The sequence below is a fragment of the Meriones unguiculatus genome, chromosome 18 (assembly GCF_030254825.1).
Source record: "Meriones unguiculatus strain TT.TT164.6M chromosome 18, Bangor_MerUng_6.1, whole genome shotgun sequence".
Taxonomy (NCBI): domain Eukaryota; kingdom Metazoa; phylum Chordata; class Mammalia; order Rodentia; family Muridae; genus Meriones; species Meriones unguiculatus.
The window spans coordinates 63,330,506-63,349,239 of NC_083365.1; the positions used below are offsets into that span (position 1 = coordinate 63,330,506).

General features: G+C 39.4%; 1 protein-coding gene across 1 annotated transcript in view; it reads right to left on the reverse strand.

Moving 5' to 3' along the window:
- The window catches only part of LOC110565027 (contactin-associated protein like 5-1-like), a 703,043-nt gene that overhangs the window by 271,994 nt on the left and 412,315 nt on the right, over positions 1–18,734 (reverse strand). The window contains exons 9-10 of the mRNA XM_060371632.1: positions 17,272–17,421; positions 13,364–13,535 (exon numbers count right to left, since the gene is read on the reverse strand). Of these exons, the coding sequence (XP_060227615.1) occupies positions 13,364–13,535; positions 17,272–17,421 (322 nt within the window). The remainder of the gene's footprint in view (positions 1–13,363; positions 13,536–17,271; positions 17,422–18,734) is intronic.

Consider the following 18,734-nt stretch of genomic DNA (forward strand, 5'->3'; position numbering starts at 1 on the left):
GTTTACTTGTGTAAGCTTCATTTGTTGTTAAAGTTGGAAGTGTTCAAGTTTTGACTTAAGGTTAAGCACCTGCTCTCAGCAGAATGCAATATTTGACATCAAGAACTCTCTCCCAGAAAGAAAAGTACAAGTAATGATTACAGCTGGACATTAAAGGACATCTAACCAAAAAAGGAAAAGACTGTGTTAATTATAAGGGAGTAATAGGTACAGGTGGGCTTTGGGTACAAATTAAGTTCTTTCAGACAGTACTGGCTATGAGAGCCTCACATATGCTAGGAAAGAACTCTACAGTAACCAAACTGGTAAGCTCAGGTTCAATAAGAGACTCTGTCTCAAAAAACAAGGTGGAAAGTGACTGAGGAAAATAGCAGGTGTAAGCTGCCAGTACATACGTGTACCGCTGAATCTACCACATATGGGCACTTGCACGCAGAGACACAAATACACATAATTAAAACCAGCCAGCTCTGTTTGTATTACAGTAATTAAATGCACATTAATTAAATTTGGGACATGTTTTGGGGGTGAATTTTGCCCAAGAGACTCATTCTACACTACCTTTTTTCTAAAACACGTGTCCATAATTTAACATAACACCATCTAGAAATTTCATGCTATAAATTTTCTATATGCTTGGAGAAATAAGTAGTGTTTTGGGGGTTTTGGTGTGTCTTTGTGTGCATGTGCATGCATGTTTATGTGTGCCTGTGTGTGTGTGTGTGTGTGTGTGTGTGTGTGTGTGTGTGTATGACCATACATTCCTGTGTGTAGAGGTAGAGGGCAACCTTGGTTGTCATTAGTTAGTTTGTTGTTCTTATCTTATGTTTTGAGCCAGATTCTCCCGTTTTTACTTAGAACTCAGCTTGGTGACTAGTCCTCAGGGATTCACCGATCTCCACCTCCCCTGAGCTGGGATCTCAATATCCCATCAGACTTGGCTCATTTAAGTGGGTTCTGGGAATAAAACTCAGGTCTCATGATGTACTGGCAAGCATTTTTCTGACTGAGCTCTCCCCAATCTCCATTAATAAAATAAATTAATGCCTGTAGCATCTGATGCTTGTAGCCTCTTCTTATGTGTCATCATTTAAATGTGTTGAGTGTGTATTAGGAGAAAATGCACCATGGACTCTAGCTTTAGTTCTGATAATGTGCTGCTCTTTTAATACTTGACTTCCTGTAGTTCTCAGATGCTATAGTTGTTGGGGAATTATTGTTTAATTATTTAACATCACTGAAAACAGTAGTGATTTGTGCTACTCCCCTTACCGCCTGTTGAAACCACTGCCAACTGGTTCTCATGGTCCCTCCACCAGCATGCAAGTCTTCACAGACACTCCAGAGTTTCATGTTAGCATGAGTAGGCCTGGTAACTGGAGAGACCTATGCAATGTTTATTCTGTTTGTCACTTTGAGATACAAGGGACTCACCAAACTTCCCTCTGAAATAGCCAACCTTAAATCTGGTGCTGACTTTGAATACACAAGCAGGCTTATTTTTCATGTTTGGTGCATGTAGGTATAAATATGTGAGAGTAAGAACTGATGACTACTCGAAGGCTTTAACCACTGTAGCCAGTGAAGGGTTTGGGGAGGAGGCAGAAAAAGAAATGAGGTGTCCTAAAGCAAACATGTATACTCTATGAATTCTCAGAATTGGACAAAACATCATATAGCAGTATAGTAGTTATTCATCTCGCTGTAGTGGCCAAATACCTGCCAAAAGAAACTTAAGTGTGGAAGGGTTTATTTTGACCTACTGTTTGAGGGCTTGCTGCCCATCATGATGGGAAAGGCATGGCAGCAGGTACAGGAGATAATTGGTCTTATTGTGTATGAAGTCAGGTGGCACAAATGGATGAAGGCTAGTGCTCCAATCACTGTCTCATTTTTCATTCAGTTCATGACCCTAGACTATGGGACAGTGCTACTCACAATCAGAATGAATCTTCTCACCTCAAATAACTCAACCTAGATATTCGCTTGCAGCCATGCCAAAAGCTTTGCTTTTAGGAATTTTAGATTTTTATCACATTGAATACTACTGAGACACATAGGAAATTTACTTTTAGCCAAAATGATCATTAGAATGTTCCCAAGAAAAAAGAACATAACTCTGCATTCATGCCCCTCAGGCACAAAGAAAACAGAAATGCTCAGGCAGAACACAGGGCAAAGCCCTCCTCTAGAGAAAATTTGAAATCTGTTTTCCTCTTTAAGCAAAAGTATTAATCATTTGTTTAAAAGATAGACTAGCATATATATATATATATATATATATATATATATATATATTCAAGAAAATGCCACCTCAGCTGCACACGCCAAATTTGCTGCTATCCACGGAGTTTAACTCCTTGCTGGTGTCCCTTTTTTGAACCTGAATAATTTTCTATCATTTGCTTTCAGTCATTGCTTGACCAAACTCTAAGAGACAGGAGGGAATAATGGCATCTGCATCTGTTTTTAACACCTATGCCAAAGTGTAAACTATTTCAGGCTCTATCCACCACCTCAAAATGTAGAGTTTGATTCTTGGTATAAGGTAAGGTGGTGTATAATAATACCAGTATTCCTATCACACAAGTAGACAGATAAGTACTTCTGTTATGCATTTGAAGAGCTAAAGTGATGGTGACTACACATAAGCAATAATGATATCTTAGTAGATAGATCCCATTTTCTCATCAACTCAAAATATTAAGTACCTTTTCCTTGCAATCATATTTGTTAAAGATACTGACAATGGCAATCAGTGCTTTCTTTGGGATCAGAACTTTCCCTCTCAGGCCCAAAGAGTGTACATCAACAGAGAAAAGGAACAAACCAAGTGTTACACTGGTTGTGCAGCAGGGAGCCTCTTTAACATGATAAATAGATCGAAGCCCTTATCAGTGTGTCAGATGAAAGCCTATTGAGGCATTGATCCTTGGAAGGGATCAATACAGAGGAATCTTTTGTCTTCTAGTTATTAAAATGTTTCTGATTCATGGAAGTGACTTAGGAATTTAAAGTCACCTTTTTCATCTTGTTTCTTTCTATTCCAAAAACTTTCTTGGATTTTCTGTTTCAAGACTGTATTTTTAGCATTTCTCAAGAAAGGTGCCATAGAGAGCTTTCTTAATGCTCTCTGAATATCCACTCTGCGACCCCCTTGCCAAGCAGTAGAACTTAGAACAAGCTCTTATGATAATTCACTGGGCCATTGCTACACCTTTGTTTTAAGCATTACTGTTTCAGAATGTCAGTGAGGGAAACTTCTCACCATAGCCTCATGGAAAAATGCAAAGTTCTACCTTCATTGTGATTGACTGTGTATATTTTCTGTGAATCAAACCACCTCAGTGCCTGACTCAGTTAATTTTTTTTTATTGTTGTGACAAAATACTGACAACAAAGAAAGGAAAGGAGAAAGGGTTGTTTCTGGTTTGTAGTTCTATGGTATACCATCTACAGAGCCAGAGGAAGCCTGGGGACAGGAGCAGAAAGCAGCTGGTCATATTGTCTTTATAGTGGGAAAGCAGAATGCAACAGGAAGTAGGCCCTGCTATCAAACATAAAGGCCCACGCCCAGGGATCAACTTCCTGCAATGAGGCTTTATCTCTTCATAGTTCTCATAACCATCCAAAAGCAGCTCCAGCTGGGATTCAAGTGTTCAAACAAATGTGCCAGTAGAGGATATTTTACATTCAAACCAGTGACCTTTCTGTGTCAAAGAGGACAGCAAAAGTTTATCAATAGACTGATCTACTTCTTCTGTAAAAACAAGTAACAAGAAAGATCAGGCTGATAGAAAAGCACACATGTTCTCCTTCAAGGATACTTAAAGAAATGAGTAAGGTCCATGTTCCTTACAAGCACTTCTTCATTCACATATAAAGAGTCATGAGATGATGTTGTAAGACGCCCATTTAAATAACAGAAGGATGATTCAGTTTGCACACACAGCAGGATGGGGAGAATTACAGATGGACTGCAGGTTCTGAACTAGTTCAAACTCTTCCTCCATAGGATAGCCATTCCAGGATAATTATGAAGTTCCTCTCTTCCATAATCATTCTCTAGAACTAGCTACAGTCAAGACTTTTACTGGAAATCTTAGATCTCAGTATGTTCTGAGTCTCAGTATGTTCTTTTTGATTTTTTAAATTAAGTTTATTCACTTTGTATCTCAGCTGTAGCTCCCTCCCTCATCCCTTCCTAACCCTATCCTCCCTCCCTCTTATTCTCCTATGCCCTCCCCCAGTCCAATGATAAGGGAGGTCCTCCTCCTCTTCCATCTGACCCTAGTCTATCAGGTCTCATCAGGACTGGCTGCATTGTCTTCCTCTGTAGACTGGTAAGGCTGCTCTGCTCTCAGGTGGAAATGATCAAAAAGCCAGCCCATGAATTCATGTCAGAGAGTTCATGTCCAATTATTGGGGAACCTACTTGGAAACTGAGCTTCCTTTGGCTACTTCTGTGCAGGGGTTCTAAGTAACCTCCATGCATGGTCTTTGTATGGAGTATCAGTCTCAGAAAAGACCCTTCTACCCAGATTTTTTGGTTCTGTTGCTTTCCTTGTGGAGCTCCTGTTGCCTCCAAGTCTCTGACAATAAGCAGCATTGATAGTTACCCCCACTCCGGTTGTGTGTACACGTTTGATGTGCATTTGGAGGACAAATCATTGATACTGGACTTTTTCAATCACTCTAAACACCATTTTTATTTTTAGGTGAATTTTCTAACTGAATCTGTCACCCATTGATTTATAGGTACTAAGGAACCTTAGAATATCAGGGAGCCTCCCCATCCTGGACTTGTAAGTACACCCTTCTGCCTGGCTTTCATGTGGCTGCTAAATTGCAAACCAGCTCTTCACGTTTGTTCAGCAAGCACTTGCCAACTGAATGGTCTTTCCAGCTCCTACAATGTATGATTTCTGATGAAAAAAAAATGAAACACAACACTTTTTACTTCACAATCCTGTCAAAGAGTGTGGGCTTTGTGGTGTACACAGGTTAGCGAGAGCACCATTCAGAAACAGACCAATTCTCCTCCATCAGATTTTTTTTCATGCATAACCAGGTTCTGCTACATGATGGCCTTGGGAAGGTTGCTTAGCTGCTCTGTCTCAAAGGCATTATTGGAAAACTTAGTTAATGATGATCCCTACTCTATTTTGGTTAACATACACACATACGAACGATTTTCCTGACTCATAGTAAGTATTTTTTAAAGATAAGCTACTAATTTGGCTTTTAATTAGATTGCAAAATTTTTGTTTTGCTGCATAGTTCCTCTGGCTTTCACTTCCATCCATTGCTAGACCCTAATATTACCCAGTGCAGCCTTCTGATCATGTTAACACATGCTCAACCCTTCCTACACTCTCAGTCCTACCTTATGCCATTCATAACTAGTGCCGGGTTCATGCTCCTTGATCCCCTAAACAAAACCTTCTCCTCAGCTTCCTCCTCCTTCCTGATGTTGTCTTCCTTTACTCACCCAAGCCCATTCCTTCCTTTACATTTTAGCAACAAACCCTGCACACTTCCATAGATTCAGAAATTGTGAAGCACTGGACTTGAATAATTTTTTGCTGTGATCACTAAATAGATGACCATGAACAAGCAGTTGCTGAACTTCCTTGGACACTGATGACAACCCCAGAAACAACAAATATGAATGTTCTTTAGATTTGCCAGAATATCTTAAAACCGCAAGCATGTCCCTTACCTAGTTCCAGGTTGGAAGTTAGCTATTACAACTATAACTAATGCCTTTAAGGTCTCCTTTTTCCCCAATTATGCATGTGTGTCTGTGTAGGACTATGTGAATGGGAGTGCAGGTATCTATGGAAACCAGAAGATGAAGTCAAATCCACTGGTGCTAGAGTTATAAGTGGTTATGAGCAACCACTGTGGGTACTGGGAATGAAACTGATCCTCTCCCAGAGAAGAAAGGGCTCTTAACTGCCGGACCATCTCACAGACCTTCTAACGTTGGTAGAAATTTCTATCAAATTGTACTGTGCACCATGATATTCTGCACTGGATGCACTGGAAAAATCCACTTGAATTTCGTAGGACTGTGGATATAGTTAAAGAATATTTAAAGAATTTTTATTCAGTAACTATTATATATAACACAATATTTCTTTTCTTCCATGAAGCTGGGAAAAAAAAAGAAAGAAAGAAAAAAGCAGCATAATTGATCCTGGTTTGGTTTTGACTCTCTTCACGCACAAAGGGAGAATACCATATTGTAGCATTTCTCACTTAGAGAGAAATGTTCAAATTGTGTGGGCATTGCCCTTATCATGGCTTTCCTGGCACCTGATCTAAAGGCTTCCAGTTTTAGAGAAGAGCTGAGACATATGTGTTGCCACAGAAAGAAATCTTTTTATATAACCCACTGCTTTTAACACACTCCCACACAGGGGGTAGGATGTAGCAGGACTCTGTGGAGGTTATCCAACATAATGTTTTCCCATACTCTGTGTTTGCAGCTCCTCATGCTCAAGCTGAGAAGCTAAGAATCTTGACCAGAGAATGAGACATGTGCTTTTCTTAGAGTAAAATGTACTTGGTGAAGAACCAAGTATGGGGGGAGAAATTGTGTTTTATAATATTTTTGGCCATAGGAAACTGAATATACTGTTTTATATGTGATCCATTCAATGGAAAAAAAAATGTTTGCATTTTCAAAAAGATTGGAAGGAAATTTCCTTAGGAAACAACCAGCGACCACAGACAATAAGCCCTGATTCTATCACCTTTCACATCTCTATTTCTGTATGTTCAGGACTGGGAATAGATTATGTCTAAGAAGCTCCTTCAGTTATATTGTTCTACAAGGGTAGTCCATAGTCAATGGAATATGTGGCATCCAAAATTTCCTTTCCATTTGACAAAGCTGCAGAGAAATCACTGTCTGTCAGTCTTAGGAAAGTTGTGTCAACATTGTTTGGTGGTTTTGGGGTGTGTTATGTGCATGTATGCACATTTATACATGTCTGTGTGTAAGTGATGAGTCAGGAGGATGGATTCAGAAATTCTCCACCTTATTCTTTTGAGGCATGTTCTTTTTATTAAACCTGAACCTTACTGTAATTATATTGTGTTGTGGTTGTTGTTGTTCTAAATAGGCTGGCAGGCAGAAAACTCTAGAAACCATCCTTCTCTAGCTCCCACAGCACTAGGGTTACACGTAATCATGTGTTACCACCTTTAGCTGGCTACAAGTGTGCTGGATGTGAACGCAGATCCTCATGCCTGTGAAGCAAATACTCTTAGCCAATGAGACATCTCTGCAGCCACAAAATGATATTTTAAGGGCTGACTTTTTAAGGGCTCAAAAGAAGCAGAGCCTACCAGTCTTCAGCATCATTTCAAAGTCCTGTAAGAGCACACTACGGAGCCACTTTTAGAAACTTTGTGCCTTTTTCTTGAAGACTGCCATGTCTGTTCCACACGTGATATTCCTCTGAAATAACCAGTACTATGACATTTAAATATATAAGAGGCACAGTTGGGAATTAGGAAAGAAACACAATGATGCTTAGGTGAACTTGTTTCACTGTAAAGGAGAAAAAGCACATAGAAGGCCATGGTAGAGGACGTAGTATCTACTGTCAAGAAGAGACAGTCAGGCCTCTATGGTTTTGTCAGCCAGGAGCACAAGTAGAAACCACAGCCCCTGTCTCCCTAGCAGGCAAGTTCATACCAGCTGGCTAACAGGTTCACACTGATTGACACATGAAAAGTAAAACACTAGAGAAGTTTCCCATGAACTGGAATCACTGTTTCAGATCTCTAGGGAACCCTAAAGAACTCCCTGTATTGAAAAGATATGGAGAGAGTGGACAGCCTTGCCTTGTCCCTGATTTCAGTGGGAATGATTTAAGTTTCTCTCCATTGAGTTTGATGTTGGCTATAGGCTTGCTGTATATCGCCTTTACTATGTTCAGGTATGTGCCTTGTATCCCTGATCCCTCCAATACTTTAAACATGAATGGATGTTGGATTTTGTCAAATGCCTTTTCAGCATATAAGGAGATGATCATGTGGCTTTTCTCCTTCAGTTTGTTTATGTGGTGGATGATATTGATGGATTTCTATATACTGAACCAACCCTGCATGCCTGGCATGAAACCTATTTGGTCGTAGTGGAGGATGTCTTTGATGTGTTCTTGGATTCGGTTTGCAAGTATTTTGTTGAGTATTTTTGCATCAATGTTCATGAGGGAGGTTGGCCTCAAATTCTCTTTCTTTGTTGGGTATTTGTGAGGTTTAGGTACCAAGGTGACTGTGGCTTCATAGAATGAGTTTGGTAGTGTTCCTTCTATTTCTATCTTGTGGAATAGTTTGAAGAGTATTGGTGTTAGCTCTTCTTTGAAGGTCTGGTAGAATTCTGCACTGAAACCATCTGGCCCTGGGCTTTTTTTTTTTAACATGGTAGAATTTTGATGACAGTTTCTTGAAGTCCTAGCTAGAACAATAAGACAACTGCAGGAGATCAAGGGGTTACAAATTGGAAAGGAAGAAGTCAAAGTATCACTATTTGCAGATGATATGATAGTATACCTGAGTGACCCCAAAAACTCTACCAGGGAACTCCTACAGCTGATTAACACCTTCAGCAAGGTAGCTGGATACAAAATTAACTCAAAAAAATTAGTAGCCTTCCTGTATGCAAAGGACAAAAGGGCCAAGAAAGAAATTAGGGGAAGAACACCCTTTACGTTAGCCACAAAGGACATAAAGTAACTTAGTGTGAACCTAACCAAGCAAGTCAAAGACTTGTATGAAAAAAATTTCAAGTCTCTGAAGAAAGAATTAGAAGAAGATATGAGAAGATGGAAAGATCTCCCATGCTCATGGCTTGGCAGGATTAACATATTAAAAATGGCCATCTTACTAAAAGCAATCTACAGATTCAATGCAATTCCCATCAAATTACCAACACAATTCTTTACAGACCTTGAAAGAAAAATTCTCACCTTCATATGGAACAACAAGAAACCCAGAATTGCTAAAACAATTCTTTACAGTAAAAGATCTTCAGGAGGTATTTCCATCCCTGATCTCAAGCTGTACTATAGAGCAACAATACTAAAAACTGCATGGTACTGGCATAGAAACAGACTGGTGGATCAATGGAATGGAATAGAAGACCCTGACATAAATCCACACATTTATGGACACCTGATTTTTGACAAAGATGCCAAATCCATTCAATGGAAAAAAGACAGCATCTTCAACAAATGGTGCTGGTCTAACTGGAAGTCTACATGTAGAAAAATGCAAATAGATCTATACTTATCACCCTGCACAAAACTAAAGTCCAACTGGATCAAAAACCTCAACATAAAACTAGACACACCAAACCGCTTAGAAGAAAAAGTGGGAATACCCTTGAACTCATTGGCACAGGAGACAACTTCCTAAACAGAACACTAACAGCACAGGCTCTAAGAGCAACAATCAATAAATGGGACCTCATGAAACTGAAAAGCTTCTGTAAAGCAAAGGATACTGTCCTCAGAACAAAATGACAGTCTACAGATTGAAAAAAGATCTTCACCAACCCTATATCTGACAGAGGGCTAATATCTTGTATATATATATAGAACTAAAGAAGTTAAACAGAAAAAAATCAAGTAATCCAATTAAAAATGGGGTACAGAGCTAAACATAATTCTCTGCAGAGGAATATTGAATGGCAGAGAAACACTTAAAGAAATGCTCAACCTCATTAGCCATCAGGGAAATGCAAATCAAAACAACCCTAAGATTTCACCTTACACCCATCAGAATGGCTAAGATCAAAAACTCAAGAGACAACACATGCTAGAGAGGTTGTGGAGAAAGAGGAACCCTCCTCCACTGCTGGTGGGAATATAATCTTGTACAACCACTCGGGAAAGCAATCTGGAGCTTTTTCAGACAACTAGGAATAGCGCTTCCTCAAGATCCAGCTATACCACTCCTACACATATATCCAAAAGATTCTCAAGTACACAATAAGGACATTTGCTCAACCATGCTTGTAGCAGCATTATTTGTAATAGCCAGAACCTGGAAACAACCCAGATGGCCCTCAACTAAGGAAATTTTGGTACATCTACACAATGGAATATTACTCAGCAATGAAAAACAAGGAAATCATGAAATTTGCAGGTAAAAGGTGGGATCTGGAAAAGATCATCCTGAGTGAGCTATCCCAGAAGCAGAGGGATGCACACACTATATACTCACTGATATAGACTTATATTATAGGGTAAACCTATTAAAATCAGTATACCTAAAGAAACTAATCAAGAGGGAGGACTCTTGCTAAAATGCTCAATTCCTATCCAGTAAGGCAAAGAGGCTGGTTTATCAGAAGAAGGAGAAAAGAGGCGACAAGTCACGAGCCTGACACAGAGGACCTCTGAAAAGCTCTGCCCTGCAGACTATCAATGTAGATACTGAGACTTATGGCCAACCTTTGGGCAGAGTGCAGGGAATCTTAGGAAAGAAGTGGGAAACAGTAAGATCTGGAGAGGACAGGAACTCCATAAGGAGAGCAACAGAACCAAAAAAATCTGAGCACAGGGGTCTTTCCTGAGACTGCTATTCCAAACAAGGACTATTCATAGAGATAACCTAAGACCCTGCACAGATGTAGCCCATGGCAGTTCAGTATCCAAGTGGGTTCCATCATGATAGGAACAGGGACCGTCTCTGACATGAACTGATTGGCCTGCTCTTTAATTACCTCCCACTGAGGGGGAAGCAGTATTACCAGACCACAGAAGAAGACAATGCAGCCACTCTTGATGAGAATAGGATCAGAAGGAAGGAAAAAAAGACCTCCCCTATCAGTGGACTTGTGGAGGGTCATGCATGCAGAGGGTGGAAGAAAGGAGGGATTGGAATGGGAGGAGGGAGGGAACCACAGGGTGGATACAAAGTGAATAAAGTGTAATTAATAAAGAAAAATAAAATAATAATAATAAAAAAGAACTCCCTGTGTCTGCTTATCCAAGCACTGAAGCTTTTCTCTCTTTGCCTGACCTCTAACAAATTGCATCTTTATTTTATGCACCTGAATCACATATTTGTCCTTCCTCGCATCTATCGCTGCTACTAATTTAAACGTATATGCACTTTCATTATGACTTTTATCCTTATTACAAAAATATAAAGCAAACACAAAAGTCAAGAAACACTTGTTTTTTGTATCTCCTAGTCCCCCTCTCCCAGATTTCAAACAAATGTAAATTAGATCTGTAAGAAAGCAAACAATGATTTGGACACAGGATTCTATTTTGTTAAAGAAAGTGATTGAATTCATCAGAAACATACCAGTTACCCACTAAAGGAAAAAAACACATTTCTCATTACAAATTCACATACACAACAGAAGTGTATGTAAAATAATAACCCAAGACTATAATTACACAAAAAATACTGGTAAAAGATAGATGATAATGACTTTTATGTAATCAAAAATAATGAGCGCTTCCTTGGTTGCATATTAAGGTATCAAAGAGATCCCAACTGACAAATGTCTCTGTATTGATCTGTAATACATAAAATGTTGTACCAGCTGACTAATTTGGTAGCTTTTCCCTTGACAGGAATATAGACTTGGGAGGTATCCGGTTCCTGTAATGGCTTTGATTTGGAGACCACTAAATTAGCACATTTTAATGAAGTACAAATTTTATTACCCACTTTCTCAGATGGTCAAATGGAAAAAAAAAGACACAAGGATCAAAAAGTCTGTGTGGTATGTTATTGATCCTGTGTGCAATGATATTATCACAAATATGTGATAATGTTCCATTTAATTTTAGTAGTCATTTCCAACATTGGCAGAGACCATGTTCTGCCTGGCTGATTTCCCGTGTTCCCCAGTGAAGTCACAATGCTTTTCATCATTTCCCCCTGGACTGGGACAGTCACCCTTTGAACTCCTCTAACTCTGCCCTACATTTTTCTCAACTTATGTTTCTAGACAAATCTAATGAAGTTCCTTATCAATTCTCACAGTGAGCATGAAACCAAAATCTCCTAATACAAAGGCTCTCTTTGCGATGATTCCAGGTCCATAGCCCGAGCTAGGTGGAAGCCATGTGCCTTCTCTGATAACCCATGAGCTGAATTATATCAATTCAGTTTAACTATAGCATGTTAGCTGAACCTAAGACATTATGGATTTAAACACAAGTCATTACTAGCTTCTCGGGAAATACATAATGCCAAAAAAAAAAAAATCTGTCATATGCTATTAATTATTGTAAACTATTATTATGCATCCAAGTACTAGAGATTATAAATGCAAAGTCAAAAGCATTTTGAATTGGTAACACTTAGAAGCAGTGTTCTGTTCCCATGCCATCTGTGGCACCATCTTCTACCAGCTTCTGTCTATTCTTACCTTGGACAAGCCTGATTTTGCTTCATCCTTAAAGTTGTAATTCAATCACCTACCCAAACTTCTTCCATCTCATTCCTTGTTTTCATAGTTATACCAAGCTACTGGTATCATGTGTCCTTACTGATATCACATATTTCACAAATCAGAGAATATTTCAGTTTATAGATGGATTAATGTAGCCAAGGGCCTTTAACACCAACACACAGACACTTAGCAAATCCTATCTACCCTTTGGTTGATTGATATTTTAAGAGCAGTAAGCAGAATTAGAAGAACAAGGTAGGTAGGTGCTGCAGACATGGCAAAGCATTGCTGAAATTCAGCAACCATTCTCATTTGTTTTCTGCCTTTAATTCTAGAAACTACCACCATAAAAGGAGCCAAAATACCAAGAGAGATGCAACTAGAAACTGAGTATCATGCTATATCTCTGGATTGTAAAATGAAAGTACTAATTTTAACTAGCCTACTGTCTGGTCTCTTTGGAACTAGGCTCAGTCATTCCCAGTTGAGGACATCCAAGCTGAGCACAGCCAAACACTTAGCTGTAGATTTCCTGAAGCCCTGTGACAATATTGGAAGGATACCCACAACAGACAAAGAATACAATGGTTAAGAGGAAAATAATTTCTCCCTCTTTTATGTTATACTCTTAACTTCAAAGTAATCAAGTGTTGTTTATGCATAAAATTTTAATCCTTTCACAAATTTGTATTTTGATTTAATTTGCATATCCCATTTGCTGCAAGTCAACATGGAGAGAGACTCAACTAATTTAAACTTTTTCCTCTGGGCCTGAAATCCTTTCAGAAATATTTCCCATTAGGCAACTCAATTATGTCTTATGTGGCTAATGTCAGCAGATTAGAATTTTGCTTAAAGAAACTCATATTTACAACATTGAGAATGCGAAGGGTGGGGGAACAGAGGAGACAAGACAATAATTACCTGTCTTTGATGCTACACAGATCAATGTGTAAATCACTAAAATTCCCCAGGGAACCTTGCTGAACTGAAATGAGGTCCTTGGGCTGGTTATCAATAAAGATGAGCCTCATGCAGCCTTGGAAAGCCTTAATGGGATTTAAGCATTGGGAATCGGTGAGATTGTCAGGGCACCCTGTGGGACAGAGAAAAAAGATGAAGAACACTAAAATGACCTGTCATTGCATTGGCAACCTATTGATGGAAGTCCTTGAGGTCTAATTATTTGGGTACCTTTTTTTTTATTCATAGCAAGGCACACTTTTATTGTAAATCCTCACTCAGGAGGAAGGGCAGATATGATGCAAAATGAAGTTTTTCAGTCACAGTATAAAGGGAAAAGTGCCAAAGGGAATATAAGTACATTTACCTTAACCCCTACTCTCTCTCTCTGTGTGTGTGTGTGTGTGTGTGTGCATGGTTGTGTGTAGAAGACAGAGGTTGACATCAGGATATCTTTATCTACCATTTGCCATTTTACTCTTTGAGATAAGTTCTCTTTGCAAACCATTGGCTCACCAGTTTACCTAGACTGACTGGTCATGTGCTCCTGGGCTATGCCTTCACTATTTAGTTTTTGTGATGTTGACTCTTCACCCATTCCAGAGCTTTCTGACTTGGATAGGCTGGGTTTTCAGTGAACCTCAGGAACCTGCTTATCTGGGCCTGAAATTCAAAGGTTTCCATATTATGCCCAGTATTTTATATGGATACTGAGAATCCATACTCAGTTCTCATGTCTACATAACAATCATTTTACCAACTGAGTCAGCTAAGCAAGACACACACACACACACACACACACACACACACACACATACTGACACACACACACTTTTTTTTGTGCTGGGAGCATATTTTTCTTTTCTTTAAATGACATCTTTCACACACTTTGGTTAAGTGCTTGGGAATGTTGGTTCTGTCTCAAAACACAAGTCTAAATTTGCAATAAATTTCTGAATTACACTTCTAAGGAAATTATGCTCTGGTAAGGATGGCAGCAGCATATTTGTCTGGTTAATTGTGGAGTATTAACAGGATTAGCTCCTGAGAAAGGTACACTCAGGAACCAAGCAGGATTTTTGACATGCTGCACAAAGCAAATCCAGACATTAAGAGAACTGTGGGCTTAAGGGCACAGAATTATAGGCTGTAATAGCACATAGAAAGGTTAACACCACAACTCCTAAAGAGTGTTCTTTTAAAAGTAAAAATGCATTGCTCCCATTTAGCATCACCTACAGCCAAGCCAACCTACTCCTCATTAAGATAGGTGAAGACCAAGCAGGTATGTGGGTATGTGTGCTCTTACAAACTCTGTCTCCATGGTTTCAATAGGTTAAAGCACATGGGAATGTGAGCTTGAAAATGTGGCAATGAGCTATAAATAAGGGGGAATTATTTCACCCATCTCTAACAGACAGTCACTCTGGGGCTGAAGCCCTGCAGTTGGTTAACTGCTCACAGCACACGATAAAATGAAGAGATGCTGCAACTTCTAATTGAAGCTGTCGAGAGAATTTATGTAAGTTGACTATTATTGCCGAAGCTCATTTTTCACCATCCTTAAGTTTACGGTTTGTGTGTAGAAGGTTTGTTTAAACACTCCTCAAATCACAGATAAATCTTCATGTTCTATGTCTAGCACGCTGGGAAAACCACCAAGAATTTAGCAATATTCTAGCTGGGGGAGGAGAGCCATTTTACCTCTGTGCTATTTCAGATGATTATTATAACATGATTACTCAAAGCTGTTTTGCCTGGAAATAAATTCATGACCATGATTCTTTCTACATTGCTGAAACACCCTGTGTGATGTAGAATGCACAGCTAGGATTTGAGACCATTGCTCAGTATTTGTTCCCACTCATTTTTTCCCACTATGTTCTGCAGTGAACACAGATTTGAATCTGTTCCATACACTCTGTGTCTGTACAGCCTCCCACAGATTATTATGATTTTGTTAATCTTTGGCTGACAATGTACATGACTGTGAGGGAGCATGTGCCACAAACTATGCATGCAGATTAGAAGAGAACTAGAGCAGTTGGTGCTTTCTACCTTGTATGGGGATGTGTCTTCTCTTTCCCACTGAATCCATCAGGGGAGCTGGCATAAGTGGCACAAAGGTAACAGTCATGTGCTACAGAGTCTGGCTTTCAGAGCACTCTAGGTGTCCAAACCCAGATCTTGATGCTGACGTAGCAAGTGCTTTATGACTGAACCATTTTTCCAAATTACAGATTATTTTATTTCAACAAAAGCAACCTTATTATCTATCATATGGACATATTATCATGTAAATGCATATGGTATTGCTGGGTATGTAATGGTGATTGTGGGTAAAGGACTGTGGCCCTTTTATCTGCTAAAATTCAACTTCATTGATCTTGTTCCACACAGCTCCTTTTCAAGAAAACCCTAAATATGTATTCTACTCCTGTTCAATCATTTCTTTTTTTCCTGTTTCTAGCCCGTGTCACAATTCTTTGGGAAGAATGTGTTGATTTGCAGATTTTGGAGCTGAGAGACTACAAGGGTTCAGGTATGACTCAGGAAAGAGTATAGGATTAGTATGTGTCAGCCTCCAGGTAATGACAGTCTATATTTCATTGCTAGTATTATTTGTTATTCTACGTGAGCAAGACAGAGTGCAAGCATGCATGTGCAGCCATGTATGGAATCAGAAGGCAGAATTGTAGAGCCCAGTCTCTGCTTCCACTACACTTTCCAAAGATGGGACTCAAATCCTCAAGTTTGAGCAGTGAATGTCTTTTCCCATGGAATCCTCATGCTCTCTCTTCAGTAAACGGTATTATGCAATGGTTGTCTTCAGTTACCACATGGGAAGGAACTGTCAACTTTAGGGCAAGGCTGGCTTCTGATCATATCTATAAGATATTTCCCAGATGTGCCACCCTCTACACTGTGTAGAGAAAAGAAGGCGGGAGAGTTGAGTGTGCATGGGGTTGGGCATGCATGCGTGTAGATACCTGTGCCTTTTACATGCTGAGTAAGCTTTCTGCCACTAAGTTTCCTAGTGCCTGAATTCTTCTCTGGCTTATATCTAGGCGTAATTCTGAAAGTAAGTTTGTTCTCTGTGTTCTAGAAAGGGAGTCCTAGGACTGTATGTTAGGAGCACAAGTTCAGAGATCCATGGGAACTAAGTCTTCATTAGATGCTTCTGTAAGACAGAACATTGGCTAGAGAAGTAGGCACCATCTCTTTCAATAAAAAGATAGCTTTAAAATATTCAACATGGGTGCATTTATAAAAAATGGTAAAATGCTACATAAGCTTTGTCCACCCCAGTTTGTTTTTGTTTGTGTTACTGGAAATGTTGCATGGATTCATCAAACAATAGAGAGAACAGCAAATCAAAAAAAGCAATGGCTCCCCTGTGGAGACCCTATCTCCTCTCCATTTTGTTCTGTCATGCTGCATGGATGCTGATGATCTCTAAGACATGGGGATGGAGAGATGAGGCTCACAAAGTAAAGTGGCAGTGGAGTGACTGAGATGGCCCAGGAGGCAGGTAGTGCCTCCCACTCAAGTTTTCTCTCTTGTAGATACTTGCTGACTCTCAGCTCCTTTTCTCTAAGTTTTCAGCTTAGTTTCTCTTTTCAGTGTAGCCATGGAGTTTGGCATAGCTATAAAAATCTCTTTTCATGAGTTTTGTAACCAAGCTCTAGTAGCCTCAGCACTGCTCCAGATAGCACAGTTGTGTGAGGTTTTGGTTTCTCGCTGTTTGATGCTTTAATGTGCCCACATGCATGCATGCATGGCTTTGGGGAAGGTTCTCTAAATGACAAAGAACGTGATGGAATAATTTTCTTGTCCCTTTACTTGATGAGAAAGCCTACTGAGCTTACCTCCAAAGTAGTAACTATTTCCAGAATAAATCTGCAACCCGAAGGTGTCCAGAGCCAAGGAAGCAGCATCGTTATCCAGTGTGAGAGTAATGCGGTTTCTCCTGGCATTGATATTGACAGAATGCCACAGGCCATCATTCAAGTCACTGCCTGAAAGAGAAACAGGATGGGCTATCTTATGAGGGTCATCTCTCTTCTCTGCCTTACAGCTTAGTCTCTTTTCTTAAACCATTTCTGATAGTTTAGGCTCAAAAAGAAAGGGAACAAACCTAACATATGGGAAATCTATACCAAATAAAGTCATGTTGCAAATTAATTAGTAAGGTGATTAGTGACTGCAGAGGAAAAAGCTGAAAAAAAAAAGTGTTAAAACCCCCCAAGATGATACCAGAAATTGTATTCTCAGAAAGAGGTGGCGTGGTTCATTTTAGTTCTCTGACATTTCTAAAGATTGTGTGCTGTTGTTAGTAAAAGCTTTTGAAAATTTTTATTTAAAACAGTGATTCCAAGAATCAAAACCAGGACTTAGCATATCCTATGCAAGCTATCTATCGCTGAGCTTCTCTGGCTCTGGGAAATGATTTATTTAACTATGCAGGGTTACTTTATTAATTTATTTTCCTGTTATAGTGGTAAAAAATACCCTGACAAAATTATTAAAAAAAATAAAGGGTTCATTTCATGTCACGGTTCAATGACACAGCCCAAAGTGGCAGGAAAATCAAAGCAGCCGGTTACATCACATCCACAATTAAGAAACAAAAGGATGAATGCATTCTGATGCTCAGCTTGCTTTCTCTATTGTATACAACCCAGAATCAGATACCACAAATGCTCTTGCCTACAATTACAATGGGTCCTCCCACATCCAACACTAAAATCAAGGGAGTCCCTCACAGATAGTCTCAGTCTAACCTGAATTTCCGCATCCCAGTGGGGTGTTCCTTAATGAATCAAGATGACAACTAACATTAATCATCGCAGCTACCCAAGGACAGTTTCATTTAGGAATAAATATGCTTTGAGCATATCTTCTTCAATACCCTACTAGCCTTACCCATGCCCCACATTGCCTCATTCTCTAGACACTTTTGCTTCTACTTTTGTGTCACATTACTGAAGTGGACAAAGCCATAGCCATTGCAAGGCAGAGAGAGCTTCCTATTGCAGTCAGGACTCAGATTAACTGAATACCATTTGTAGAAATTTTAATATATTTAGTTGACCATGTGCGGGGGGTGCACATGTGGAGGTTAAAGGACAATTTGCTTGAATTGAATTTCTCTTTCCAGTACTTGGATCACAGGAACTGAACTCATGTGGTCAGGCTTGGCGGCAAGCATCTTGACTCACCAAACTGTCTTTCTGGACTTAAACAGTTTTTCCTAGATTTCCAATAAACACTATTTGAGTCACCTTTTGCTCCTATAAGCAACACTAAGGAATCTCATTGGATTTTTAAA